At 40.0% G+C, this 27,720-nt stretch overlaps 1 protein-coding gene across 3 annotated transcripts; it reads left to right on the forward strand.

Moving 5' to 3' along the window:
- Nucleotides 1–574: 574 nt before the first annotated feature.
- HIF1A (hypoxia inducible factor 1 subunit alpha) lies at nt 575–25,203 on the forward strand. Of its 3 annotated transcripts, none has more exons than XM_075614840.1 (15): nt 575–911; nt 13,668–13,858; nt 14,441–14,586; nt 14,720–14,804; nt 16,440–16,552; nt 17,288–17,490; nt 17,858–17,964; nt 18,463–18,610; nt 19,470–19,693; nt 19,801–20,054; nt 20,257–20,379; nt 20,836–21,224; nt 21,454–21,562; nt 22,252–22,378; nt 23,898–25,203. In XM_075614840.1, the coding sequence occupies exons 1-15, from the start codon at nt 871–873 to the stop codon at nt 24,047–24,049; spliced, it is 2,412 nt and encodes an 803-aa protein (XP_075470955.1). In that variant the 5' UTR covers nt 575–870; the 3' UTR covers nt 24,050–25,203. The 3 variants fall into 3 exon arrangements, with proteins under 3 accessions (XP_075470955.1, XP_075470956.1, XP_075470957.1); XM_075614841.1 differs by lacking the exon at nt 575–911 and adding an exon at nt 3,143–3,162; XM_075614842.1 differs by lacking the exon at nt 575–911 and adding an exon at nt 9,614–9,636.
- Nucleotides 25,204–27,720: the final 2,517 nt, after the last annotated feature.

Here is a 27,720-nt window from a genome sequence, read left to right on the forward strand (position 1 = left end):
GCCTCCCAAACTCCAGCCTGTATCAGGGCCTCTCACACTCCTGCCTGTACCAGGGCCTCTCACACTCCTGCCTGTACCAGGGCCTCTCACACTCCTGCCTGTACCAGGGCCTCCCACACTCCTGCTTGTACAAGGGCCTCCCACACTCCTGCCTATACCAGACGGAGCGGCTCAGTGAGTAAAGACACTGATTGGCACTGAGTTTGAAGCAGGGGAGCCTGGTTCCATTTAAGGTGTCAGCTCCTTGTGACCTTGGGCAAGTCACTTTATCTCCCTGTGCCTCAGGCACCAAAAACAGATTGTAAACTCCACGTGGCAGGGACCTGTGTCTGCAAAATGTCTCTGTAAAGCGCTGCATAAAACTATATTATTATTACCAGGGCCTCTCACACTCCTGCCTGTATCGGGCCTCTCACTCACAGGAAGCCTCCTCTCCCCTCCCAGCTGTGGATCAGCTGACGTCTGCGTGGGAAGGGGGCGGGGTTAGAGGCTCGCGGTCCGCTTTGTCTCTGCGCGCCCTCATTGGGCGATCGCGAGGCCCGACTACTCACGTCACCTCACACTGTGGCGTCACGCGCTGTGTGCCCCGCCCACCCGTTGACGTAGGGGCAGCGCGAGCGCAGTGTTTGCGTGCTACAAAAAAAAAAAAAAAAAAAAAAACAGTCGGTGAAACCGGAGTGAGCGCGAGACAGGGAGCCACGTCCCAGCAACGTGCCGCGTCACTGCACCGGGCAACACAACGTTCTGCGTCACTACACCACCGCCCCACCGGCAGTGACTTCCCGGGTACGGGGAGCCTCGCCCGCCCGTGTGGAATTATAACAGTTACCCCGCCAGACCTCGCCGTGTGAGACGCGCACACCGGCGCTTATGGCTGACATGGAGGGACTGCTAGTCGGCGATAAGAAAAGGTCGGTGCCGTGACTCTCTAACCCCCCCCGGCTTCCTCCGGGACCCCGGCTCGCTACTCCCCTAAACCCCCGTGACACCTTACCCCCAATCCTCCCTGTGATTCCCCCTTTGACACCTCTCCTGGCTGCCATATTTCAATCAAAGCGATCATTACTTGTCCAGAGCACTGACACAAACACACACACACACACACACGGGCTGTATTAACCTCGTCAGTGCTGAATGGGCCTGCAACGCACCGCTGCCAGCCCTGCAGGGGTTAACACAACATCGGTGTTTTAATATCCCCTACATCCCTACCCCTGCTCCATCTCTACCCCCTGCTCCATCTCTACCCCCTGCTCCATCTCTACCCCCTGCTCCATCTCTACCCCCTGCTCCATCTCTACCCCCTGCTCCATCTCGTCTGTGTGCCCTTCCTGGCCTCTCTCACAAGTCGCCATTTTGTTGGGGGAGATGCAGCCTGTGTCCGCCCGGTCACTCTGGGACTTCGTAGTTGTAACGATTCGTTGTAGCATTATGTTTGGGGGGTTGGGGGGGTTTATCCCTGGGACTCTTGGACTTTGAATCCGATGTTGGGGGCTGGCGTGTCTAGGGGGCTTCTTTTAGCCCTGGGACTCTGGATCCGATGTTGGGGGCTGGCGTGTCTAGGGGGGTTCTTTTAGCCCTGGGTCTCTGGATCCGATGTTGGAGGGGCTGGTGTGTCTAGGGGGGTTCTTTTAGCCCTGGGACTCTGGATCCGATGTTGGAGGGGCTGGTGTGTCTAGGGGGCTTCTTTTAGCCCTGGGACTCTGGATCCGATGTTGGGGGGGGGCTGGTGTGTCTAGGGGGGTTCTTTTAGCCCTGGGACTCTGGATCCGATGTTGGGGGGGCTGGTGTGTCTAGGGGGGTTCTTTTAGCCCTGGGACTCTGGATCCGATGTTGGGGGGGCTGGTGTGTCTAGGGGGGTTCTTTTAGCCCTGGGACTCTGGATCCGATGTTGGGGGGCTGGTGTGTCTAGGGGGGTTCTTTTAGCCCTGGGACTCTGGATCCGATGTTTGGGGGGGGGGGGGTGTCTTTTAGCCCGATGTTGGGGGGCTGGTGTGTGGAGGGGGGGGGGGGGGTTGTCTTTTAGCCCTGGGACTCTGGATACGATGTTGGGGGGCTGGTGTGCGGGACGGCGCTCTTGGTTTCCTCAGCAGAGTAGTTGGGAATGTGAAGTTGGCAGCACCTTGATGGCATTGTTACAATGTCAGTGGCATGTGTGTACCATTTGGATGCAGCCCAGTGTTTTATACAAGTTTCACCTTGGACATCCATTTAAATTGTGAAATCATTCTGTAGTTTTAGATGCTTCTGTAGCATTTTGGATAAATATTAATAGCAAATATTCTTTCTGCTGATCTTTATTTTTTAAATTAGGGTTTTAATTAGAAACAGCCCTTGGTCACAGCTTCGAATTTGCTGTAATGAAAGCAGAAAACATACGGTGTATATTGGGCCTACATTTGCCAAGCTATTAAAAATATGTTGTACTATAAAATATTTTTTTTTAAATGGAGGATACGACTTAATTTTATAAACTCTTACATATGCTTGTATAACGTGATGGTGTTTCGGATTTCAAAAGATCCTAAATCTGTTTAAGCAATGAATGTTCATATTTTGTTGGTGTAAGGGTGACGGGTTTAGGCTTAAAATGAAAAATTAGTGGTAGTCTGGGTCCCTGTGTATCTTTACATACCTGTCTGGGTATGAGTGCCTATCATAAAAACATTGCTTATATTTTCTCAACCTCACGTTCCTCTTTGCACACTGCCCTTTTCCTATAGATTTTGAATCATTTTGATCAAGTATGGGGAATTCCCTTTAGTAGCATCATGCACTGAAATGTCAGTATTCGTTATTGCTATAGTGCACACTAAGAATATGCATTTAAAACTTGCATACAAAGTTAGACTTGGGTAAGAGTGGTATGAAAAAAATAAAATATGGGGGGCGCACACAACTTTTTATTTTAAATATACCATAGGTTTCCTTTTCTTCCTCAAGACAATTACCTCAATGCTCAATCTAGAGCAATATAATGACACCAGAGCTGACTTTGGAAGGGGAAGTAACTATATATACTGTAGAAAGCGAGTGAATCCAAAGACATGCGAAAATGTAGCAACTGTGCTCAGCAGAGGAGTTCGGGTGGTTTGTTAAAAACGTTTTTAGCTTTTCTGTTTTTGTTTTGTGTGGCGGAAAACACCTTTTTCTTCAAATGAGGTTTGTGTGCTTTCAAGGATGTGGCAGCCAAAATGTATAGTTAATCACCTACTTGTGAACTTGGATAGACCAGATGTTTGACAATTGGACATGTAGAAAAATGTGAATTCTATATCTATACTCTGATTAAAATATGCTTTCAGAATACATTTTACAAAGACCTTAAAGGGCTGGTGACAATCAAAGCATATTTTTGTCTTGTCCTATTTAAACAAGTAAAGGATCCAGTGGAAAATGTGATTTCTATTCTGAAGGAATGGTGACTCCTAAACATTGTGATCTAAGTATGAAGCCGGTGACTTTTGCTGCTGCAAACTTTTCTCATTTACCGTATAAAAGGATTACAAAATAATGATGTATTGTATAGTCGTTATTTGGTATTGTTTTTTTTTCTAGACTTTTGGTCTGATATTTGCAAATATTTCCTCGCTTTTAAAGCTTTACATTCTTCCTTTCCCTCCTTACATCTCGTCCCTAATTTCTCGCTATGCACCATCCTGACTTGCATTCTGCTCAAGGATGTCTTCTCTACCCCCTTTGTATCTAAAGCCCTCTCCCGCCTTAAACCTTTCTCACTGACTGCCCCATACCTCTGGAATGCTCTTCCCCTCAATATCCAGAACCATCTCTATCCACCATTAAGACACTTGCTTAAAGAAGCATATGTGTAGCACCGTTGCTAATACTATACACATGATACATAAAGCTTGGCACCTGCAGACACACCAGAATGCCCTCCTACTGTCTCTTTATGTCCTTCCTACCTACTAATTAGATTGTAAGCTCTTCGGAGCAGGGACTCCTCTTCAGAAATTTTACTTTTGTCTGAAGCACTTATTCCCATGATCTGTTATTTGTTATTTATATGATTGTCACGTGTATTACTGCTGTGAAGCGCTACAGTATGTACATTAATGGAGCTACATAAATGCATGCATACATACAAAGCTGTTAAACATGTGAGGTTATGTAAGAGATAAAATGGTATAGAGCATGTTGAATGGCTGTCAGTGGTCTCTTAATTTTATATTTTGCTATGCGACACTGCTCCTTAAATATAATGATGTGAGTGTGAAGCGTAAGAGAAAAATATCTGTGGTAATGCAGAAAGGAAAAGAGAACTGCCCGAGGGCCTGAATATTAAGATGCATTTTCTACTGCACACTGACACCGTGTTTTTGGGTAGAATTTGTTTTTTTCTTCCGTTAACTTTTCTTGCTAATGTTTAATTAAATATGTGGGTTGTATATATGCTATCGATATAAATGATGTAAAACATTTAACAAAGAGGAGGAAAAAATATCTGTCTGTACCTGATTAATAATGTGAAACAGGAGGGGATTATACGATATGTTGAGCTTCAATCTGTCAGGATTGTGGGGCTAAAATTTCTCTTGTGCATGGAACTGAGTCGCTTAATAACGGTAGCGTGTTTGTTGTTCGCATGAATGTCATAGAGGTCATGAAATGCTTCAGTTTTGTGCCTCTTAAGTTTTGGGGGGAATTTTGTAAACTTCTTCATGCTGGTTTATTTTTCTATGTTGCAATTGTCACTTGACTTTATAAAAAAAAATTTTTGTTGCTTTAAAATGTTCCAGCTTTCAAATGTAAGTAGCTGTTATTGGTTACCAGTGTGCAATCATTCTTTGCACTAGTAATCTTATGGTCTCATTTGTATTTCTTGTACACCTCCTCCACAGTCCTTTGTATTTTCCCTCTTACCTAGATTTGTAGCTCAAACTTTCTCAACCTCATGAACAGAGGTCACAAAGATGAAGCTTTGAACCAATAAATAACAGGACTGGCGAGCAGCCAATGTACCATATACCACATGACTAGGAGTTTGTGTTCTGGTTCGGTGTTTAAACACTTTATTTATTTTGCTCCATGTCTTGGTATTTAAATTTATTTCTTGTAGATTTTTTTTTTTTTTTTGAACATTTCATTGTGTTTGAGTAGCAATGTTGCAACAGTATTTGTCTAGCCTTTTTAAAGGGGTAATGCCTCCTTGGACACTAAAGTGAGCCAACTTCAGTGACATGGATATTGATAACCCCCCCCCCCCTTTTTTTTTGTTAACCAAAATCTGACATCTTTGTTTTGTTTTTTTAATTTTTTACATTTTAATTAGACTTCTAGGGGTTTCATTTTCCTATGGCTATTCCCTTTTGTGGCGTCGCCTTGTGCATAGTGAGTGTTGTACAACCAGTGTTCCCACGTCCCCTTAACTTTATAAGTTCTCTGGGATAAGGGTACAGAAAACACATTATTGGCAAACCATTCAGAGACCCTTAAGAAATTCAACTGGCCAACTATGTGAAGTTGCACCTTTTTTTAAAGCAGCAGTCCAACTGTCGTTTTTTTAATTTAATTCTCCCCCTCCATCCCCTATTTAATATGTGCATCAAAACAATCCACATAATAAGTAATTGGCCAAGTTGCTGTTCGATCTGTTCTGTTTTCCTGTGATCGATCGACGAAGATTCGGCTCGGGGGTTCACTAAATGGCTGTCAGTGCAGCAGAAGAGGACCAAAAATGCACAATTCTGTGGGGAAGATCATGTGACCAGGCAGTCACTAAATACAATTGGTGCACTGCTAGAGAGGGGCAGGGCTCATAAAGGGGTGTACCAGAGCCCGTTTCAGAAGAGTAAGGGGATAGGACTTTGTAAATGGTTGATATAGAAATGAAAATGCTTGTTACATTATAATACATACAAAATGGTATTCAGAGTTGTTTAAAAGAAATGCTACAAGTATTTTCTCATAGTACAGAACTGATTTCTGGGGAAAAAACACGTAGGATATTGCTTGGTCTGCAGCTTTAAAGCAGCAATCCTTCCCAGGAGCCAATGAGTTTAATTTGTATAATGCTAGCATCTTGCCTCCTTGAGAAAACAATGGTGTTGAATCTACTATCTGAGGCTACCAGGGTAATCTCAGATTGCACTGGGCTCTGGGGAGAGCTCCATTTTTGACATCCTGCACACTTAATAGTTCAACTGCTTATTATCTGCTAAACGAAACATAGGATTTAGAAAAATAAAAACTTCCCCCGAAAGGGCAAGAAAACGGTGATCAGCGCGCACTTGTTCTACTGAATTATGAAGAATTCCTTCTTCCGTAAAAGCCGTGATGGCTATTCAACCTGATCCTTGTTACAGAAGAGCTATTAGCCACTGAAGAGTCTTGCACAAAATGGGGTGAAACCTATAACTATGATGGCACTGTCCTTATTATGCCACACATATTAATTAGGTCTTGCAAATCATTAATATTTTTATGGAGATGTAACAGATTTACATAATATCTAGTGTGTGTGATGTATATGGAGATGTAAGGTGGTTTGTTTGGTGTTTTTTTAACAGCAGGAGCATCCCACTTCATTTTTTAATACAGTATTCAGTTGCGAAAATGGTTACAGCTTTTATAGGTCCCTCGTGTAGGATTAGTGTGAGATGTTTGTTTCGACTGCTAGTACAATAACTGGAAAAATAGTTTTCTGAGTTCCCATGATCATACTTTAATAGTTTGGTTCCTTGTTTGGTCTAGCCCAGGGATGGGCAACACCAGTGCTGAAGGGCCACCAACAGGTCAGGTTTTCATGATATCTCTGCTTCAGCACAGGTAGGTGGCTCTGTCTTAGACTGAGCCACTGATTGACGCCCCCTCTGTGCTGAAGCAAGGATATACTGAAAACCAGAGATGTAGGTGTGTAGCGCACAGCATCCAGCAGAGAACAGGTCTGGCAAAAAACTTTTCTTTATTGGCAAGGCATTAAAAAGAGGGGCGCAACCCTTCAACGCGTTTCGTGCAAAGCACTTTGTCAAGAACTTCTTGACAAAGTGCTTTGCACGAAACGCGTTGAAGGGTTGTGCCCCTCTTTTTAATGCCTTGCCAATAAAGAAAAGTTTTTGCCAGACCTGTTCTCTGCTGGATGCTGTGCGCTACACACCTACATCTCTGGAATTCGTTTACATAGCAGCACGCATTGGAAGGGAGACTCTGGAGGTGAACAGACTGTGAGTACTCTTAAGGGGCTATCCCAATGAGGTGAAGGAGGGTGTCCTAGGACAACTTCCCTAATCTTCAGGGCTTCCTGGTGCCCCCACCCCCATCATTATGGACTGAGTATACCAATGCACAATACCTTAATACCCAGTGTCTCCCTCCCTTCAGAAGCACACACACAGCACTTTGAGCACCATTGTTCTATTCTGACTTTGTATACTGAAAACCAGACCTGTTGTTGGCCCCTGAGGACTGGTGTTGCCCATTTCTAGTCTATCCTATAGTGACGGGAAGCGAACTGAGCTACAGTGTTATGAAGCTGTTCTAAAACTTGTCTTGTGAGATCATTTCAAGCAAAGGTCACTGAGTACTATCCTCCATTTTACGAGTGCTACATTAACCATTAGACCAGTCGTGTGCAAACTGGGGGGCGTGACATTTTCTGGGGGGGCGGCACTTACGGAGACTACGTGCTCTTTCCCCAAAGCATTTCAATAAAATTTGAGGAGCGTGCAAGGCCTGTACGTTCCCTTACCGGGTCTCAGGCCGCTTCTGGCGATACGTCACCATGGCAATGCAGCGTCAAATGACGTAGGGACTTCAGAAACGCAGAAGACAAGGTAAGGGGGGAGAGCAGGCAGGGGGGCGCAGACAAAAAAAAGTTTGCGCACCCCTGCATTAGACTTTATCAAGCTACAAGCAAGATAGTACTATCATCCAGCACACATTCTGCAGCAGGAACTCGGTTAAGATTTTCTCCAAAGGGATCTTGGTCAGAATTAAATTTCTGTTGGGTATGTAATGTTTTTTTGTTTTTTATTCACACATGAGCATTTTAGGCATTCACTTTTCCTTGAAATTATAAAGCAGGGAAATGCCACGTAAATGTTTGAACGAACCAGAACAAAACCAGGCACTCCAGTGGACTTGACAAAGGCCCAAGGTATGACCAAAACATTGATCCTTTAAATAAACCCTCACTTAATTGTGCTGCAGTGCCTGTTTTTGTTCCGCTTCGTTCTGATAGCCCTCCACTTACTAAAGTTTGCAGAGCACCCATATTAGTTATGTGAAAGTCATTGTGAGTGCATCTATTTTTTCATTGTCAGGTTTGAGCCAGTTATCATGTATTTCATGACCTGCATAAAATGAGTACAAAATAATTTAAGGGATGGTGTTTGGGTTAAGCGGTTACAAATATGATATAAAAAGTGTCTAGAACCTTTCAACCACTTAGGATGTATGATTCAAACTGTGAATTCATGAAATAAAGACGACGTGATTTGTTGCTTTCAAACTTTTTCACTTTGTGAAATGCCATTGATTGATCATTGCTAGTAAGGAATGCTGATTGGAGTGCTTTTAAGAAATGTTTTTTTTGTCGTGTTATGCAATACAGTTGGGAATCGCTAACTAAAACAAGACAAGAAAATCTAAAATGAGACACTGAAAATCAAGCAATCCCAAGATAAAAGAACAAAAATTGAATAAACACAGCTGTGTAAGATTATCTGCATGAATGTAACTGGAGATGAAAAATGGAATTGTGATATAATGAAGATTGCAGAAAGGGGTAAAGCAGTAATTTATAACTGGGAAAGCAAACATTGCACTTAAACAAAATGATGGATCAGCAATAACCGATTGCACTTATAAAGAGAGTTGAGGACTTGTACAAAAAAATGCACAAGAACACAGATTAAAAGTAGATGAAGAGCAAGAGAAAACTCCCAATGTTCAATATGCCCTTCCAGAAGTGTCAAAAGCAAAAACATCTATGAAGATTGGGAGTGCCACAAGGAAAATGGAATTACAACTGAAATTCTGAAAGAAGCTGGGGAAGATGAGATCTTGTTGGTTGAACTGGGAAATTTCAGACCAATGAAGCAATACCGTAGTTATCCTCATCCACAAGAAAGGAGACAAGAAGTCTTTCAGAACTTCAGACCAATCAGCCGAAGTACAATTTCTTACGAGATATTTTTACAAAGAAATTAATCGCCTCCAACAGACCACGGACTTTGCCCAGTCTAGCAAGCAGGATTTTACAGTGGATATAACATGAGGGACAACATCCTAGCTGTACAAGAAGTAATTTAAGGAGATCTACCTCTCTGCTTTAAGATTAAAAGATTACAAATAGAATGTGGTTCTGTTTCAGCCATTTGTTAAATGCAATAAGAAGTCAAAATGCTGAAGCGTACATTAATATTATACAGAACATTTTACGAGTGCTACATTAACCATTAGACCAGTCGTGTGCAAACTGGCGGGCGTGACATTTTCTGGGGGGGCGGCACTTACGGAGACTACGCGCTCTTTCCCCAAAGCATTTCAATAAAATTTGAGGAGCGTGCAAGGCCTGTAAGTTCCCTTACCGGGTCTCCGGCCGCTTCTGGCGATACGTCACCATGGCAACGCAGCGTCAAATGACGTAGGGACTTCAGAAACGCAGAAGACAAGGTAAGGGGGGGGAGAGCAGGCAGGGGGGCGCAGACAAAAAAAAGTTTGCGCACCCCTGCATTAGACTATATCAAGCTACAAGCAAGATGAGAATTAGCAAGGAAGTGCGAGGTGCACCATGTTATCAATGCTTTTCCTAGCATTCCTTTAAGTGCTCATATTGAACTGGGGGGAAAAAAGAAATAAAAATAAACCGTAAATACGTGTCTCCTAAGATTTAGCGACATTTTGTCATTTTTGCCTCAAATTCAGAAGACGTCCAACAACAAATTGTAGAACTCGCAGAAGGAATTAAGGTGGGCCTCAGAATTACAGTATCAGAATTGTTCCTTATCTACAATTTTGTAACACTATTTCTAATCCTTTTTCAAATGTCCCCCTAGAATACAAGAAAATGCAAATGATACCTTGGGCATATGCAAACAGGGATTCATATCAAAGCTTTATTACAAAATGTGCCATTTTGATATAATGAAACTATCTCGTGCATATGCCAATTATGAGTTTGGGAAATAGACATGCAATTTTAACTGCATTGTAACTAAAGCACCGGTCACAAACTGGGGGGGGGGCGTGCGGGTGGTTGCAGAGTTCCCGCGCTCTTCCCCCGGAGCATTTAAATTAAATGCCAGGGGACGCGCAAGGCCTAAGCAACCTCTACTTACTGATGTTCAGCCGGCTTCTGGACGCATGACCATGGCAATGGGTCATGTGACATCACGGTTGCCTTGGTAACGCAGCATCACGTGATTCGACCCCGCACGAAGTAAAGGGGGGGGGTTGCGTGCAGGAACGAACGGAGGGAGCAAGTCAGGGGGAGCACAGCAAAATAAGTTTGCGCGCCCCTTATCTAAAGCACTAAAATTGTACAATTTGTTAGTATGAAGACTATAAACACTTTATATTGGCTCAGGTCATTTAAACTTCTAGTTGTCTTGATCAAAACTTGAAAAGGTAATGTATGCTTGCTTACCCGACTTGAGACTCTAGTTTAGGTGGGAGAGGATTGCAGTTTCCATAAATTGGGTTTGAAATGACAGGTCTCTAATTTTGGTTTAAATGCTTTTTAAAACCATCTTGGTTATGTACATCAAGTATGTGGTTATGTACATCAAGTATGTATGTGTGTATGCAATTCTATAGGTGAAATGTCTGTGGCATTCGTGTTCTGGAGCATAAAGTGTTCATTTTTTATTTTTGGAGGTAATAGTGTACCCAATTTAACATACATCTGGAAAGTACTTTTAACCACTTTTCTGCCGACGTAACAACATTAATAGTTTTGTTTACTCGTTCACTGGCAGTGAAGCAGTTAATATACCGAAAGTTGTAAAGAACAATACTGTACTGTTTGTTATAACTTACTTTGCTTAGATTTGATACCCTTAAAAATAAAAACAAGCTGATCAGTCAGGGATATGTTTTAAAAGTGTAAGATTACTTTTTTTTTTGAGAGAGAGATGTTATAATGAGAAGATTGCTTTTGGTATATTTAGCAATGCTGCAGTGATTTAAATAGATTTAGGTAGTGTAAATAACCAGAAAACCCAAGTGAGATTAGAAGCAAAAAAGAATATATTGCTAGACAGGGCATCTATTATTGCGATGTTCTCCATTAACATTTCCACGTTTGTAAAAATAACATGTATAAAGAACATCAAATTGCTCTTCTATAGGACAGTCACTTATTTGTAGAGAGAATATAACTTAAAGTAGATTTGTAGCTTTGTGACTCGATTTTCAAGGTTTTCTCCTCCGCTTTTAGTTGACTCGGGTAATTTCACAAGATATTGGGGCTCTCATGCATTATTGATGTAATGCCCTTTTATGTGTTCTAGAGCCATTTGTGATCTAAATGGTATTGGGAATCATTTTAGTACTACAGTAATGTGCTGTCCCATTGAATGTTTGCGGGCCAGTGTATGGGAATATAAAGTGTCTGTCTCCATTTGTTTGCTAATTTTGCTCTCAGGTGGGGTCTGCACAGGATGTTTCTCAAATGGTCATGTGATTTCTTCTAATCAGCTTTTTAAAGGAAACCGACAGACGGCCAAATAAAAATACTCTGTACTGCGTTCCGCTGGACAGTCGCTTGCAATAAAGCATTTATTACTGTGCTAATCTGCGTGAACTATTATCTAAACTTATTCTGAATTAGTTCATTGTTGTCAGGAATAATGCAGTTTTGAAGGAATAATGTAGTAGTGCATATTGAATAGGTTTTACTGTGCATTTTGTGCTTGCTTTTCTTGGCCCAACTACAATTCTAACATGAAGTCCATTCCGATTCCTCAGGTTTTTTTGTTTCTTTGGGAACACCACTGCCATGAGCCATTTCCTTCTTTGCTACAAGCATTTCACGTTTGAGCTCCGAGTGAGAATAATTTTTGCTGTTGCTCCTAGAAGCGGAAACCTGAGGGATAATTGGGGGGCTTTCAATATGCTGCAGGCTTGGATACTTCCACTATTCCATATGACAGATTCCTACCTCCTTACTCTTATGGATAGTAACAGCTCAACAATAGGTTTTCTCTCCTCTCTCTTCTCCCTCCCAACCTCTCTCTTCTCCCTCCCAACCTCTCTCTTCTCCCTCCCAACCTCTCTCTTCTCCCTCCCAACCTCTCTCTTCTCCCACTCACTTTTAAAACCGGATTAATTTTTCATGAATTTAAAGGAGGAAAAAAACCTCTGAAAACTGTCACTAATCTATTCAACAAAAAGGAATTTTTAAATTTAAGTCGAACTATTTTTTTTGTGTGTGTGTGTGTGACGACATTTTACAGTGGTTTAGTTATTTCAAATGCTGACTGCCTTTGAAGACCTAAATAAATGAACACTGTTCACCAGTTTTTCCTTGTGCGAAAATGTTTTAGTAATGTCTGGATGAGCTATCATCATACTAATTAGTACAAACATTTAAAACTGCATCCATCCTAGAAACCCTGCATCTCTTTTTAATATAAATAGGGTATGCCAACCTGTGACCGTTTCCAAAACGGACTCCTCCTATTTAATTCTCTTCAGTATTTTACAGTTTTGGAAAATATATAAATTTAAACTGCAGTTCAAGCTGCCGTTTACAAAAAAAAACAAAACAAATAACAACAAAAAAATATACAGCAAGGGCCTCAGGTATACGGCGGGTTCCGTTCCAGAGGCCCGCCGTGTAGTAATAATCGCCGGAAAGCAGATACGGCGATTTTCACTTCTGCGCATGCGCAAACCGGCATTTTTGCCATTCTGCGCATGTGCAACCTATGGTAGGTCTGCGGTCTGCGCATGTGCGCCGGGCGCACCCGCCCGTTCTGCGCATGCGCAATTTACAAACCAACATGGCGGCCCCCTTCTCAGTGCCGCCGTTTCAGCGGATCGCCGAGAAGCGGGGCCCAGCTGTATATATATATTTCCGATTCAATATGTGCATCAATACAATCTGCACACTGACATGTGATTAGCTAAGCTGCAGATCAATCCGTTCTCCTGTAATCAATCGCTTGCTCAGGGTTATTTCATTCAGTTCTTGCACAGCATTCTGGGCAATATAGTTCCTGGAATATGATTGACTGGGCAGTTACTAGATACAATTGGTTCACTGCTAGAGAGAGGGTGGGGCTCAAGAGCCAGAGCCTATCAGAAGGGGAAGGGGGCTGTCACTTTGGAAATGCTTCCTACATTAGAAACATTAAAAATGTATTTAAAAACCACACATGTAGGATATTGCTTGAATTGCTGCTTTAACAAGTGTGTGTGTGTGTGTTCCTTTATTTGAAAGACAGTGGAGGCCTTTTACATGAATTCATGTCAACCTGTTGTGTGGTGGCTAGTTTCTTCTCACTGCTATTTGAGTTGTGGTGGATCTCATGCCTCTAATATTAATAATGTGTTTGCACACTGAGACAGACAGGTGACAGTATTAGAATCCATCCAACTATGGCTGCTTGTAAAATGTTTATTGCAGATATAAAGTATAATGGGTTTGCATTCCTATTCTCTTTAAAACCTCCTGCTTATTATATCTAATGTAATTGCAGGGTTACCTCAGAGCGCAGGAAGGAAAAATCCAGAGATGCTGCACGATGTCGGAGGGGTAAAGAGTCTGAGGTTTTTTATGAACTTTCCCATCAGCTGCCTCTGCCTCACAATGTGAGCTCTCATCTTGATAAAGCCTCCATCATGAGGCTCACCATCAGTTATTTGCGCATGAGGAAAGCCATTGATGCTGGTGAGTGAAAGGGAAGTCCTGCCTACTCCATGTTTGTGATCACTGCAGTGGGATGGAGATTGGGGAGAGAAACGCAGAAAAGCATACTTTCAAGAAACATTGAGTCAAAGGACTAACACGGTTAGTGACTCTGGGGAAAGGAATGTGTTACTGGAAGAGAAAAAACCTGAAATTATTAAGAAAATGCATTTTTTTAAAAATACCCCTTCCTGTATAATGCACTGAAGGCCTCTATGGCATGGAAAGGGTTAGATTGAGCTAAGCAAACTACAAAACGGACGTGGTGGTGCACAGGCTAAATTAAAGGAAATGATGCAAAGAAACCAAAAAGAGAACACAATATACAATGGTAAAAATAAGAAGGCTTTGGCCAAAGTTCTAGCCTATATTTGTACCGAAGCGAGGGGGAGATATCAGGATTGTGTATGGCCTTTGGAATATGAAGATGTGTGGAACCTCTTCTGAAGCGACATCCAGTTATTTAAACCAATGTCTTGAACTCTAGCCACTAACTTTCCACATTGTTTTTAAATGTTCCATGGATGGTTAACAAATAAACGGACTAAAAATATCCTTTTTCAGGTGACCTGGATGCGGAATCTGAATTGGATAAACAGTTGAACGGCTTTTATATGAAAGCTCTGGAAGGGTTTGTCTTGGTTCTCACAGAGGAAGGGGACATGATTTATCTGTCTGAAAATGTCAATAAGTGCATGGGACTTACACAGGTATGACAAGTTTGTGTGTGTGTGTGTGTGTGTGTGTGTGTGTGTGTGTGTGTGTGTGTGTGTGTGTGTGTGTGTGTGTGTGTGTGTGTGTGTATATTCAGTATGTATGTAACACATTTATTTTTGCTTACAGTTTGAGCTCACTGGACACAGCGTGTTTGATTTCACTCACCCATGTGATCACGAGGAGCTAAGGGAGATGTTAATCTATAGAAATGGCAAGTATTTGTAATATATTAACTTCTTTGAAAATCCACTTTTTAAAATAAACTGTAGCAATCAAAACTAAAAAAAGTTATTTTATTGTGTAACATTTAGAGTTTTTCATTAGAATAATTTGTGTGGCTGGCAGAACCGTTATACATGTTAATCTCTCAAAGCATTAAAAATAACTATGAAGCAAACTTCTGTTTGAATCCCTGCAGCAAATGCAGTTAGGTCAGGTTTTCAGGATATATCTGCTTCAGGATTGAGCCATCTCTGCTGAAGCAGGGGTATCCTTAAAACCTGACCTGTTGGTGGCCCTTGAGCACTGGAGTTGGCCACCCTGCAGTAGACGTTAACAAAAAGCACGTTTTGAATAGTCATTACACTTACCAGCCTATTCTATTGTGCTGCTTTTAATTTTCAACCTGTTACTGATTTATTATTATTGCTTTGGTTACATATTGTAATGCTCATTTTACAAATAACCTTAGCTCAGGGTTTTTTCCTCTTTCACTTATCAGGAGGGATGGTTTGTGTGAAGCAGAAAGATGATAGATAGCCTTGTGTTCAAACTTTCAGGATTCAAAGCGAGACTGCCCATTATGTCAAGCATTGTTATCATTAAAGCATTGTGTTATTTAATGGTCATTAATATATATATTTTATGGTTATTTAATATGTCATTATCATTGTGCTATTTAATGGTCAGAATTTTTACCCAATTAACAATAGGCAAGGGAGCAGTAATGTGAAAAACAGGCTGAGCCTGAATAGAATAGGGAATATGTAATCCTGCAGGGCACCTGGAACATGTAATCCTGCAGGGTAAATTCCATCCGAGGCAAAGAGAAAATGAGTTCAGGCATGATCTTTTGGGGGCAATGAATGAGCGATGAGACAGTGTGACGAGTGGACTACAAATAAGATTTCAGTACAATAAAAACAAAGTGAATGTTTTGAAACCTATTCTGTAATTAAGTTTTAATCCCGAGAAGCCAAGCAACCAGGTAGAGAAAGCTCAAAGAAACGGGAACCAGTAAAAAATGCTGATTAAAACTTGGGATTTATTCTCGTGAAGGAGTCACACATCAGTAGATGAATAGGAGCAGTCCTCTTACGTGTTTTGCGCTAGTAAAGCGCATTATCCACATCAGACCACTCTCTTTTTATTTGCACCCACAGCCCCTGTAAGCGAACCCAAACTCACCACATCATATATATTTGTGTCAAAAAGGAGTGCTACTGGGATTGTGATCTCATGTATACAACAAAAGACAAAAAGGCCCAGTGCATGACAAATTATATCGTTAAATACTTATCTTGGGACCTACAGAAGGGGCCACACCGTGACGTGGTTGTAGGCTTAAAATAATTTGGCTAAAGAATTGAACCCTTGCTTATGAGAAGATAAACAGATAAGTATTTAACTATAATTTGTCATGGATGTAGCACTGAGTGAGGCTTTTTGTCCTTTGTTGCACTTTTAGTTGCCAATATTTACTCTGGGTTGTAGTAGGGAGATAACACTTGCGTAATTATGTTGTGCTATTTATTATTCACTGTGAAGTACACACTTGAGTTTTCTGATGCTAAATATTGTTACTTATTAGTAATACAACTGATTAGTGTTTAACTCCTTTTTAAAGGCTCAGCAAAAAAGGCTAAAGACCAAATGACAGAACGGAGCTTCTTCCTCCGGATGAAGTGCACACTGACGAGCCGCGGAAGAACCGTGAATATAAAGTCTGCAACGTGGAAGGTAATGAATCCCTCTTTACTAACGTATAAATCGTGCTGGCATATGCAACTAGTAGTTACACCAGGACTTGTCAATATGTATCTCTTTACAAACCTGCACAGGATACATATAAACCTGTTAAACTCTGCTGAGTATATGTGGTATATATTTAAAAAATCTTGCAGCTGCATCTACAAAAGAACTGTTCACACTGATATACTGGCATGGACAATGAATGGATCACCAGGAGTCTCTATCACTGGCGCTTGACTAGATCGCAGTAAAAAATAAAAAATGTTTTTTATTTAATGTAATTTTCTCGCAAAATTACTTGTCATATCAGATTTTGTGAGAGAATTACATTGCAGTAAATAATATATTTTTATATTTAATCTAATTAATCGCCAGTGATCTCTCTTGTTGGTAAAATGGTTGCAATAAAAGCATGTTTGCTACTGTATCTGGAGCTTTTTTTTATAGTGAGGTAAATAAATATCAGATATATGCTTAAGTGATTTCATTTAGCTTTTTGCCTGCTCCATTGCCATGTAGTAAGAAGAATTTTATTAATTCTTATGCAATCTATACAAACCTATGTCCTTTTAAGGTAATGTTTTTCATTATAGTCCCATTCGGTTGCCTGACTACAATACTTGTGTTGTCTTTGAGACACATGTATGCATATATCTTTCATTGTTCTAAGTCATGGACACTTCGATATTAAAATAGTGCGTAAATGACTTGTTCTATGCGCAGGTTCTCCACTGCACAGGACACATGCGTGTATATGACACCTGTAATAGTCAGAACCGGTGTGGATACAAAAAGCCACCTATGACATGCATGGTGCTGATCTGTGAACCTATCCCACATCCATCTAATATCGAGTTTCCACTGGACAGTAAAACGTTCCTCAGTCGCCACAGTCTGGACATGAAATTTTCATATTGCGATGAAAGGTATGTTTGTCCATTTCTAATTTTATATTTCTCAGTTTAAATTTGAAAAACGAAGTTGAAAAAAAAAATATTTTTTTCTCAATGCAACACTGCCACCTTTTGGCTAATTTGTCTTGGAGCAAAACAAATCTATTCTTATTCAGATCTCCTTTTAAATAAGCTGCCAGCTACAGTAGTGTTGAGTGGCTCCATTTTCAAATGAATCAGTAAGTTAGAGCTTTTTATCTGTTCTTGGTGAGAAGGAAACTTTCTTAAAATAACTATCCTTGCTGATTTGGCTTCTCTCAATGTATAGAACTAAATAATATAGCACTTCTAAAATATTTACATTGAATAAAATCTAATCCTGCTCTATATTCATTTTAAGAATTACAGAGTTAATGGGATATGAATATGACGAACTTTTGGGCCGTTCAGTCTATGAATATTATCATGCCCTCGACTCTGATCATCTGACCAAAACTCATCATGACAGTAAGTGATATAAAGATTTGGCACCTTCATATAATAAGACTATGTTAACTGTTTTGAGTCGTGGTACATTAAGTTATTTTAAAAGTTGTAATGTATTTTATTTTACAATTACAAAGCTGTTTAACACAGATGCAGCTAAACCATTTTAAGTAGATTTGTTTTTAAGCCAACACATTTAAATAGAATTGTAGCTCTAAAAGCAAGTGAAGACTCCCACCACGTGGAGCTTTGGTAATACTGTATACAACTTCTTGTACAGAAAAAACCCTCCAAAAATATTTGGCAGAAATTCCTTTTCATTGAGTAGCATTTCTATTCACTTCAAGATTTAGGTAATTTTGTTGAAAAAACATATTAAAAAAAATATATATATATATACATATATATATATATATATATATATATACTAGTTGGAAGTGGTAATACATGACATGCTATCAATGTTGACTGTAGCAGTAAAGTGTGTTGATTTTGTATTTATTTATTTTTTACCTGCAGTGTTCACAAAAGGGCAGGTGACCACAGGACAGTACAGAATGCTTGCGAAACAAGGTGGCTATGTCTGGGTTGAAACACAAGCGACTGTTATTTACAACACTAAGAACTCCCAGCCACAGTGTGTCGTTTGTGTAAATTATGTCTTGAGGTAAGCTTTAACAGGTTCTTGCCAGTAAATGTTTTTTATACCGACTGAAATCAAACACTGCACAGACAATGGCCGACTTCCACAAACTGTACCATTTTTTAATAGTCCTCAAGGGCCACCAACAGGTCAGGTTTTCAGGATATCCCCGCTTCAGCAGAGGTGGCTGTCTTTGACTGAGCCACCTGTGCTGAAGCAGGGATATCCTGAAAACCTGATCTGTTGCTGGCCCTTGAGGAGAGGGGTTGCCCCCCCCCTTGGTAGAGTATTGAATTACCAATCCACACTTATTTTTTACACTTTGTAATCCTTTTCTTTCGGGAGTGGGAGTCGGTTTGAAAATGTGTTTGGGTTCTGGAGAGAAAAGCACTCTGTTAATGGGTGTTTTCCTCGATTTTTAAGATCTGAAATTACTGCAATATTCACACAATGTTTGTTAGAGGAACATGTATAAGAAGCAGAGGGTCTCCTGAAGGTGAACTGCGTTAATTCAGCTTCGGGAACCTGTTCCCGAGGTACCAGAGAAGGTGCTACTGGAATTTCCTAGAGTTTTAATTCCCACACATCACAAGGGCGAATAGAAAGTGGCACAGAATGACGTTGCTGCTTCCTATTGACCCGCGTCATGGGAGATATTTTTAAACCTCCATTTTGTTCCCCCTGGAGGGAATGCTACCGTCTTCACCTTTCCTGGCAAGTATCCGGGTAACTATGGGCTCTCCGGAGCTGAAAACGAATGCGGTTCAGCTGCAGGGACCCCCTGCTTTCTATACATGTAAAAAACCCAGCACTTTTATTGATGCAATGTTACTACTATAGGATGTCAAAACATGACCATTCATTTTTCTTATTTTCTTGACAGTGGTGTTGTGGAGAAAGATTTGATTTTGTCCCTTGGACAGACAGAGTGCAATCTGAAACCGGTTGACTCTCCCGACATGAAAATGACTGCAATTTTTACAAAGCTGGATTCTGAGGAAAAGACAGAGAGCTTGTTTGACAAACTGAAGAAGGAACCAGAGTCATTGACCGTTCTAGCACCAGATGCTGGAGATGAAATTATTTCATTGGACTTCAGCTCTAATGGTGAATATCTAATATATAGTTTATAAATTACAGGAGGGTTACTTACTACTGGTTATTGCACTTATATTGTAACTAATGTACATCAACATGTAAATTTCTTTTGATAGAGTCTGACCAGCAGTTTGATGATCCATTGTACAAGGATGTAATGCTGCACTCAACCAGCGACAAGTTAGAAAGTATGGAGGCGTCTCCTCTGCCTGCCTCTGAAAAACCTTTGCGCAGTAATGCAGATCCTGCATTGAACAGGGAAGTTGTTATAAAGATGGAGTCAAGCAAAGAACGGCTTGCTTTTACCATTCCCCAGCTTTCAAACCCAGCCAGTCCTTCAGACGTCAGCACCAGCCAGAGCTCAACTGAGGTAAGACTGCCACTTTTGTATCAGGAATGATTGTGGAGGAAAAACGCAGAATATTGTGTTCTTATTTATTGCTTCTCTGCAAAGCCAAGTACATAACATGCCCGGTGCCGGAGGGTCCCACATTGTGCTACAGTAGCATTAAACATAAAGAACATATGTATCCATTTCTTTTTCTGATAAACCTTTTGTTTAATCCCTGTAGCCAAGTACTCCTGTGGAGTATTGCTTTGATGTCGATAATGAAATCTCGAGTGAATTCAAGCTTGATTTGGTTGAGAAACTTTTTGCGATAGATACAGAAGCAAAGGCTCCATTTTCTACTCGGGTATGCAACTTTACTTCAATATCTTATTTGCACATACTTCAAATAGTGACGCACAAATATCTTAATGTAAAAAAACTAATGTGACGAAACTGGTACTGTTGGGGGACAGACATTATGTAGTAAAAACTTTACTGTAATTATCATGACCACATCATTTTAATCATTGCACACTGTTCCCTAACTACGTGTTCTGATTTAGGATTTCCCAATGTCTTCAAACATTCAATGAAACATGTAATGTAGTCCCTCCAACAATCTTTTCAATTTCAAATGACTGTGCTGGTCTTTAATGTTACAACCATAATTTGGTGTATACCTACATCACTTTTGAACTTGATGTACTAAGAGTTAAGCTTGTAACTGCAGTAACATTTATTTACCAATTCATAATCCACACCCATTTCATAATCTTCGTCCAGACTGTGTACACGTTAAAGATTTACGGTTTTATTCCAGGAAACAGATCTAGATTTGGAAATGCTGGCTCCCTACATCCCAATGGACGATTTCCAGTTGTGTTCCTTTGATCAACTTTCATCTTTAGAGAGTGATTCTGCAAACCCCCAAAACATGGGAAGCACGAGCAGTCTGTTTCCACAACGTCACACCCCACCTTCCGCTGACTTTAAACCAATAACAATAGAAGCCATAAGTGACATAAAGACCAGTATTGTCCAGTCACCTCTGCACAAGATGAAAGATGTACACAGTGCTCCAGCATCACCGTATGATGGGAACCAAAGTCGCACAAGTTCTCCAGTGCGAACAGGCAATGCAGAGTTGGAAAAGGCAGAGAGATCTCGTCCAGGAACTCCAAACTTTATATCGGTTCAATCAAATAAAAGGTATTTACATTTTAAGAAATTGTTATAGATAACTTCAACCCCCCTTTTTTTTGTTTTGTTTATAAAGTGCTTAAACACAGAGGAAGCGTTCATACTGGCGAGGGCTGTCTGTACAATGTTAATGCATGGCGTCTTCTTGCTACCTGGAGGGCTTGCCTTGAAATTGTAAGTTACAAGGTAATACTAAATGTATGTCTTTACAACCTCTAGCATTATATTTGGTTTGCAGAACTACAGTTTTAGATGAGGAATTGAATCCAAAGATGATGGTGTTACAGAATGCCCAGAGAAAACGCAAGATGGAACACGACGGCTCCCTTTTTCAAGCAGTGGGAATTGTAAGTGTAAAAGCTTCAATTACTTTTTTTTTTTTTTTTTTTTAACATTTATCGGTCTTTAGCACCCTCAAACCATTCTAAATGTTCTGTCCTAATTCAGACATGTCTGCAATTGTGAAGGATTGTTGCACTGATTGACTTATTTCATATATGAAACGATACACGTGGTATTTTTATAATATTAGTGTATTTTACGGTAAATATATTGCTGGCAGCTTGTAAAATAACATATTCAGAATTTGAACATGGTTAGAATGTTCTGCACGGTTCAAACTTTAGTTGTATGTGAACCTCAGTTACATGCATGCTACATACTCCTCTTTCTTGTATACTGTAGTATCTTCAGGCAAACATTTCTGTTAAACAAGACAGTCTCACCAAACAAACCACCTGTACAAATATTAAATATTGCCGTTCAGTTACACTTTTCCCCCCTACCTATTTGCTTCTAGAACAGGGGTGGGCAACTCCAGTCCTCAAGGGCCCCCAGCAGGTCAGGTTTTAAGGATATCCCTGCTTCTGCACAGGTGGCTAAGACCACTGAAATGAGCCACCTGTGCTGAAGCAGGGATATCCTGAAAACCTGACTTGTTGGTGGCCCTTGAGGACTAGGGTTGGCCACCCCTGTTCTAGAACAAGTCTAATTTTTCAAGAATGTAAAGTATTTTTAAATGTCTTTTCAATTTTAGGGAACCTTATTCCAAACAAATGTTGATCCGGGCCCTAACTCGCCTCTCTCGTGGAAGCGTGTAAAAGGGTGTGAGTCAGACAGACCAAGTGGTGCAGAGCAAAGAACAATCCTCTTATTGTCAACAGGCAAGTGTTTTTCTTATTAAAGTGTGTGTGTGTGTGTGTGTGTGTGTCTTACATGTAAAACTTTAGTTAAATACTTGCATTCCATCCATGCTGATTTTTAAAGCAGAAGTATAGTGTGATGAGCGCAGAGATCCTCTGCAAGTGAAAGGGTAGGCTGCCACTATATCAATCACACTATGAATGTACAGAAATAATGTAAAAAAAACAGTGAAAACACAACATTGAAAACAAGAAAAAATAAATAATACTGGTAGGAGTTTGGATGACACTGGGGATAGCAAGCCAAAGAGCAGGGAGGGGAAGGAAAAAAAGGGGGGGGAGGGGGGCGGGAGAGGGAAGGGAGGTAGCAAAGAGGTGGATGAATGGCCCCCCAAAAGTATTGCCTTTGTGCACGTACGCTCTCCCAAGCCGCTTGGGGAGACAAACAAAATTGACATTGAAGCGCGCTCAGCAGCAGTCAATACACAACCACACAGCCACACACAAACACACACAAAAATAGCCCCGATCCATGCTTGCAAAATTATGCAGGACACCCTGTGCTCATGCTTGGAGAGTTGGTGATGTCACCGCTCTCAGCGGCAGCATGGACGCACCCTTATTTTGCAAGCGCAAGCTGTTGAAATATGTATTTAGACATATTTGTATTTACATTGTATACAGTTTAATAAAGGTTTTTTTTCCCATGTGATTTTGATTACATCAGCATGGGGGGGCCCGAGAAATGTTATGGATGAAAAGGGAGGCTCTGCATAAAAAGTTTGCTCACCCCTGCAGTCTAAAGCATCTAAATCATCTGATATGATTTTTAAAGCGACAATATAAATGTCTAAATAAAAATGTAATTTGCAATGCTAGTTTAAAGCAGCGAGCCCGCTTGATATTGCTGTTCTGTAGCCGCCCCGACGCCCGGGGATCCCCAAATCCCAAAATATCGGGGGGGGGGGGGGGGGGTGTTGTGCTTGTTAGGTGAAAATTAAAATTAAAGAGCAGCTTGGGTTGCTGTAAATGATCTCTGCACACACCTTTTCTCGGAACATCACATGGTTTGTGTATTTTTCTTTAGATGACCAAATTATTACCTATATGGATGAAGAATGGTTTTTATGCCAGTTTTAACTCGACTGCTATTCAGTCAAGGCCTAATTATTATTATATATATATATATATATATATATATATATATATATATATATATATATTTATTTTTTTAAGTCTTTTTTTGTTTGATATCCCTATTTTGATATACCTTCCTCCCCAAAGTAGACAATGATAAGTATGAGATGAGCAGTCTTCCCCGTTTTCTAACATGGTATTTGTATCCGGGCGAGCAGTATTCTATCACCATGCAATTCGTGTGTATGTGACATAAGAGAAATTATAACATCATACATAAAATGTCTAATGTAATTGTTGGAGTAATGATTAGTCGGTTTGGAATTGTATTCATAAATATGTAAACTGTATATATAAATACACGATACTACTTTTCCACTGATATACCTTTTCTAACCTGTAGATATGGCAAGTCGATTGCTTGGCCAGACATTGAATGGCAGGGGACTTCCACAGCTGACTGGTTATGATTGTGAAGTGAATGCACCCATACAAGGAAACAGAAACCTGCTACAGGGTGAAGAATTGCTCAGAGCTCTCGATCAAGCTAACTGATCTCATATTTGTTGAACATTTGGACACTGGTGAATCTCCATCACCCAAAGCAGTGTATTTATATTTTCTAGATCTGATTTTACAAGCCTGTCTACAATACCGCACTATTTCAGTTAGCTCCTTATTGATCCGTTTATATTTTCCTTGTCTGTCTTTTTAACATTTGTTACATAAAAACACTCAAGCAGCATATACCCAGATACATCCACACACCCACACACCATCCGTTTTATTTTTGCTTAAGAAATCTGTGACAAAGTACTTCCAAAAGAAGTCCAGTCACCCCTTTCATTGTGATTCCATCGGATGTTATATGGATGTGCAGTGGAGCCACATCATGAGCTGTTTGCGTTATGTATTCTTTCCTGCACAGTAAGCAATGCTTTGCCAGCGGTGCATTGTAGTCACAATCGCACAATATATATTTTCTTAAGAAAACAAAAAAATACCAGCAGTTCTTCATGCAATATAAAACAAGTTTATAAACTTTTTTGTTTTTTTTTGTAGGTATTGTCTCAAATCATGTAAGGCCTGAAGTATATCCTTTAGTTATATTGTGATATATAAACTGTTAATGCTAAGTAATGACTACAGCAGAGTTTAAAAACAACTATTTACACTTGGTTTTACGATGGGTATAAACTGGAAAGATTAGGATAATTTTGTGAAACATTCTCTTTTGGAAAGGGGAACCCTTGCAAAGTATGTAGTCTATATTACAGCTCAGAAAAAAAAACCTGCTTGTAGTTGTAAGCATCCATGCTAATTGTGAAAAATGGAAATTAAATATAGCTGTTCTGCTAACCCTGTGTGGTACAGATATTTCCAGCAGACTAAAAGATCACGCGTTGCTAGCAGAATTGCATAGTTCATCATTGCATTGCTTGGTATTTGATTTCATGCACTTTGTCGCTATTAACATCTTTATTTTTTCATATAAAATTCAATTACTATGAAATATTTTTAGAAACTTTTTTTATTTAGGAGTAAAATAGTTGTTAAACTTCAAACATCTGCTCAGTGTGATTGTACTTTACAAATTGTGCAAACTGTTTTTCATTTATCCTTTTTGCTGTTTGTGGTTGGATCTAACACTAACTGTATTGTTTTATTACATCAATAAACATTATACGTGGACCAGGCCACATATGCTAGCAATTTGTCTAATTATGTTTTCATCTTTAAAAAAAAAACGTTTAAACCAGTGCGTGAATGCATTCATTATTCCTCAAATCCACAACTCTTTCCTTTCTACCGTTTCTCATAACAAGCACTCAGAAGCTGAAATAGCATTCAAATTATTTTTTTTTCAAATCAAAATAGTAGTAATATTTGTCTGTAAATGGGTACTATATATTTTGGTTACAGGAAAGGGAGACTGACATACCTGCCCAAACACACCTTTTCTACAACACGTAGAGAGATCTGTGGTCAAAACGGCTACCTGAAAAATATGTTAATGTTGATTATTTCAATACTCTGCATTTCCAAACTGGCATTTTACTCTGTGCCCAGGACACACTTGAAAACGAGAGGTAACTCTCAATGTATTACTTCCTGGTAAAATATTTTATAAATAAATAATAAAATATTGACCGTTATCTCCACGTTGCTGTATCAGGGTATGTTTGGTCTAGTAAAACAAAAGTCTCTCTCCCCCTCCCCCCCTCACCATCAAGGCTGAACGTTGAAGGGTCAATATTCTTGAATTTGTAAACTTTTTTTTTTAAATGTTTGTTCAAACTGTAGTAGAGAACTTAAGTAATTTTGCATAAAGACCATTACAAAATTATAACTTCCTCTTGCCTTTCACTTCTTTACACACAAACACACTTTTTTTTTTTTAACAAATATAATACTTATGACCTAAAGTTGGTGGCCTAGTAGTAAAGATGTTTCCTTTTGGAGGGCGGCAAGTGAGGAAAGCGTCTGAATAACAGGACCTGCTCCTTGCGCAAGTCATTCCATCGCCATCTGCCTTGGTAACCAGAAATTAGATTGAAGTTTTCAAAGCAAGGACTTGTACAAATTATTTGTAACACAATCTTCAGTAACCCATTAGCCCTAATACTTTGCAGGTACCCTATTCCTCTCCCTGCAAAGCGACATTGAAAATATCTCTGACTGCGGCCATGCAATGGGACTAATATGCATAGTGAGAATTGTTCAACAATGCTCTTGACTATTGGGTTGCACCTGGAATATTTCAATTGTTTCCTGTGGAGTAATATGGTTAAAGACCTATGTGCAATTTGATGGGAGAATTCTCCAGGCACTCTTTTTAAAATACCACAATGTATACTTCAAATGCCAGTGCTCACTACTTCAATAGGGCTTCCCTGGAAGGCCCCCAATAAGACTGATGAAGGAATATTAAGAGTACAGCACCACAGACTTCTTCATAACAGGTTATTTAGCCAAAATCCCCACAGTTTGGCTACATAATGCAGCCTTTATCAATGAGCCCTCACCATTGATAAAGGCTGTGTTTAAGTTTATTTATGAAATGTTTAACAGGAAGTAATACATTGAGTTACCTCTCGTTTTCAAGTATGTCCTGGGCACAGTTCTAAAAAAAAATACATGGTTACATTAAGTAGCTGAAACGTTTGAATTGTGGTTAAATCAATAATTTATGAAGTCCTTGGTGCTGTACTCTTCATATTCTAATGACTAATATGCTACATTCCCTGCCTGAAACATCAAGTCTCCTGAAAATTAGTCATTTTAAGGATTATAAAGAGTACGGGACCAAAGGCTTCATAACAGGTTATTTATTTAGCCACAATTCCTATGTTTCGGTTACATAAACGCAGCCTTTATCAAAGGTGAGGGCTCCTTTATCAAGACTACATTATGTAGTCAAAATGTTGGCATTTTTGCTAAATAACCTCATTAAGTCTGGTGCCGTATTCTTTATATTCCATCAAAAGCTGTAATTGGCCCCATTTTCTCCTTGTGGCATCAACAGAAGGAAACTTGACCTGCACTGCTAAATGTAACACTCCATTCAGAGAAAGGCACAGGTCTTGAAGGTAAGAGAATGCTGTAAATCTGGGTCACTGGAGTTGAACCAAACTATTTTCAGCTCAGGAGACCCATGTACAAAAAAGGGGGTGTTAAAAAGAATGTGCGTGATGCTTTACTACACTGAGTTGCTATTAGATGGCATCATCGGGCACCATATATATTATTACCTGACTGCATGGAGTAGAGCAGGGGTGAGCAAACTTTGTCGAGCCCCCATTTTTTTTTTTATCCATGACATTTCACGGGCCCCCCCTGCCTGATGTTAAAAAAAAATCACGTGAAAAAAAAAAAAAAAAAACCTTTCTTAAACAGTATACAATGTAAATATAAATGTCTAAATACTTACATATTTCAACAGCTCGCACTTGCAAAATTAGGCTGCGTTGATGCTGCCTCTGAGCGGTGACATCACCAACTCTCCAAGCATGAGCAGGGTGCCGTACATAATTTTGCAAGCAGGAGCGGGGAAGTGGTCACTTTTTTATTTTATTATTTCTGTACATTCATAGTATGATATATATATATATATATATATATATATATATATATATATATATATATATATATATATATATATATATATATATATATATAGTGGCAGTCTACCCTTTTACTTAAGAGGATCACAGCGAAGCAGGTTG

The sequence above is a fragment of the Ascaphus truei genome, chromosome 9, assembly GCF_040206685.1.
Source record: "Ascaphus truei isolate aAscTru1 chromosome 9, aAscTru1.hap1, whole genome shotgun sequence".
In the NCBI taxonomy this organism is placed as follows: domain Eukaryota; kingdom Metazoa; phylum Chordata; class Amphibia; order Anura; family Ascaphidae; genus Ascaphus; species Ascaphus truei.

What these genes read in the sequence shown, in the direction of transcription:
- HIF1A (XM_075614840.1), top strand. Translation starts at nt 871, where the DNA reads ATGGCTGACATGGAGGGACTGCTAGTCGGCGATAAGAAAAG. An exon ending in CTAGTCGGCGATAAGAAAAG is followed by an intron (nt 912 to 13,667) that starts GTCGGTGCCGTG and finishes ATGTAATTGCAG; the next exon opens with GGTTACCTCAGAGCGCAGGA. An exon ending in TGTGTAAATTATGTCTTGAG is followed by an intron (nt 18,611 to 19,469) that starts GTAAGCTTTAAC and finishes TTTTCTTGACAG; the next exon opens with TGGTGTTGTGGAGAAAGATT.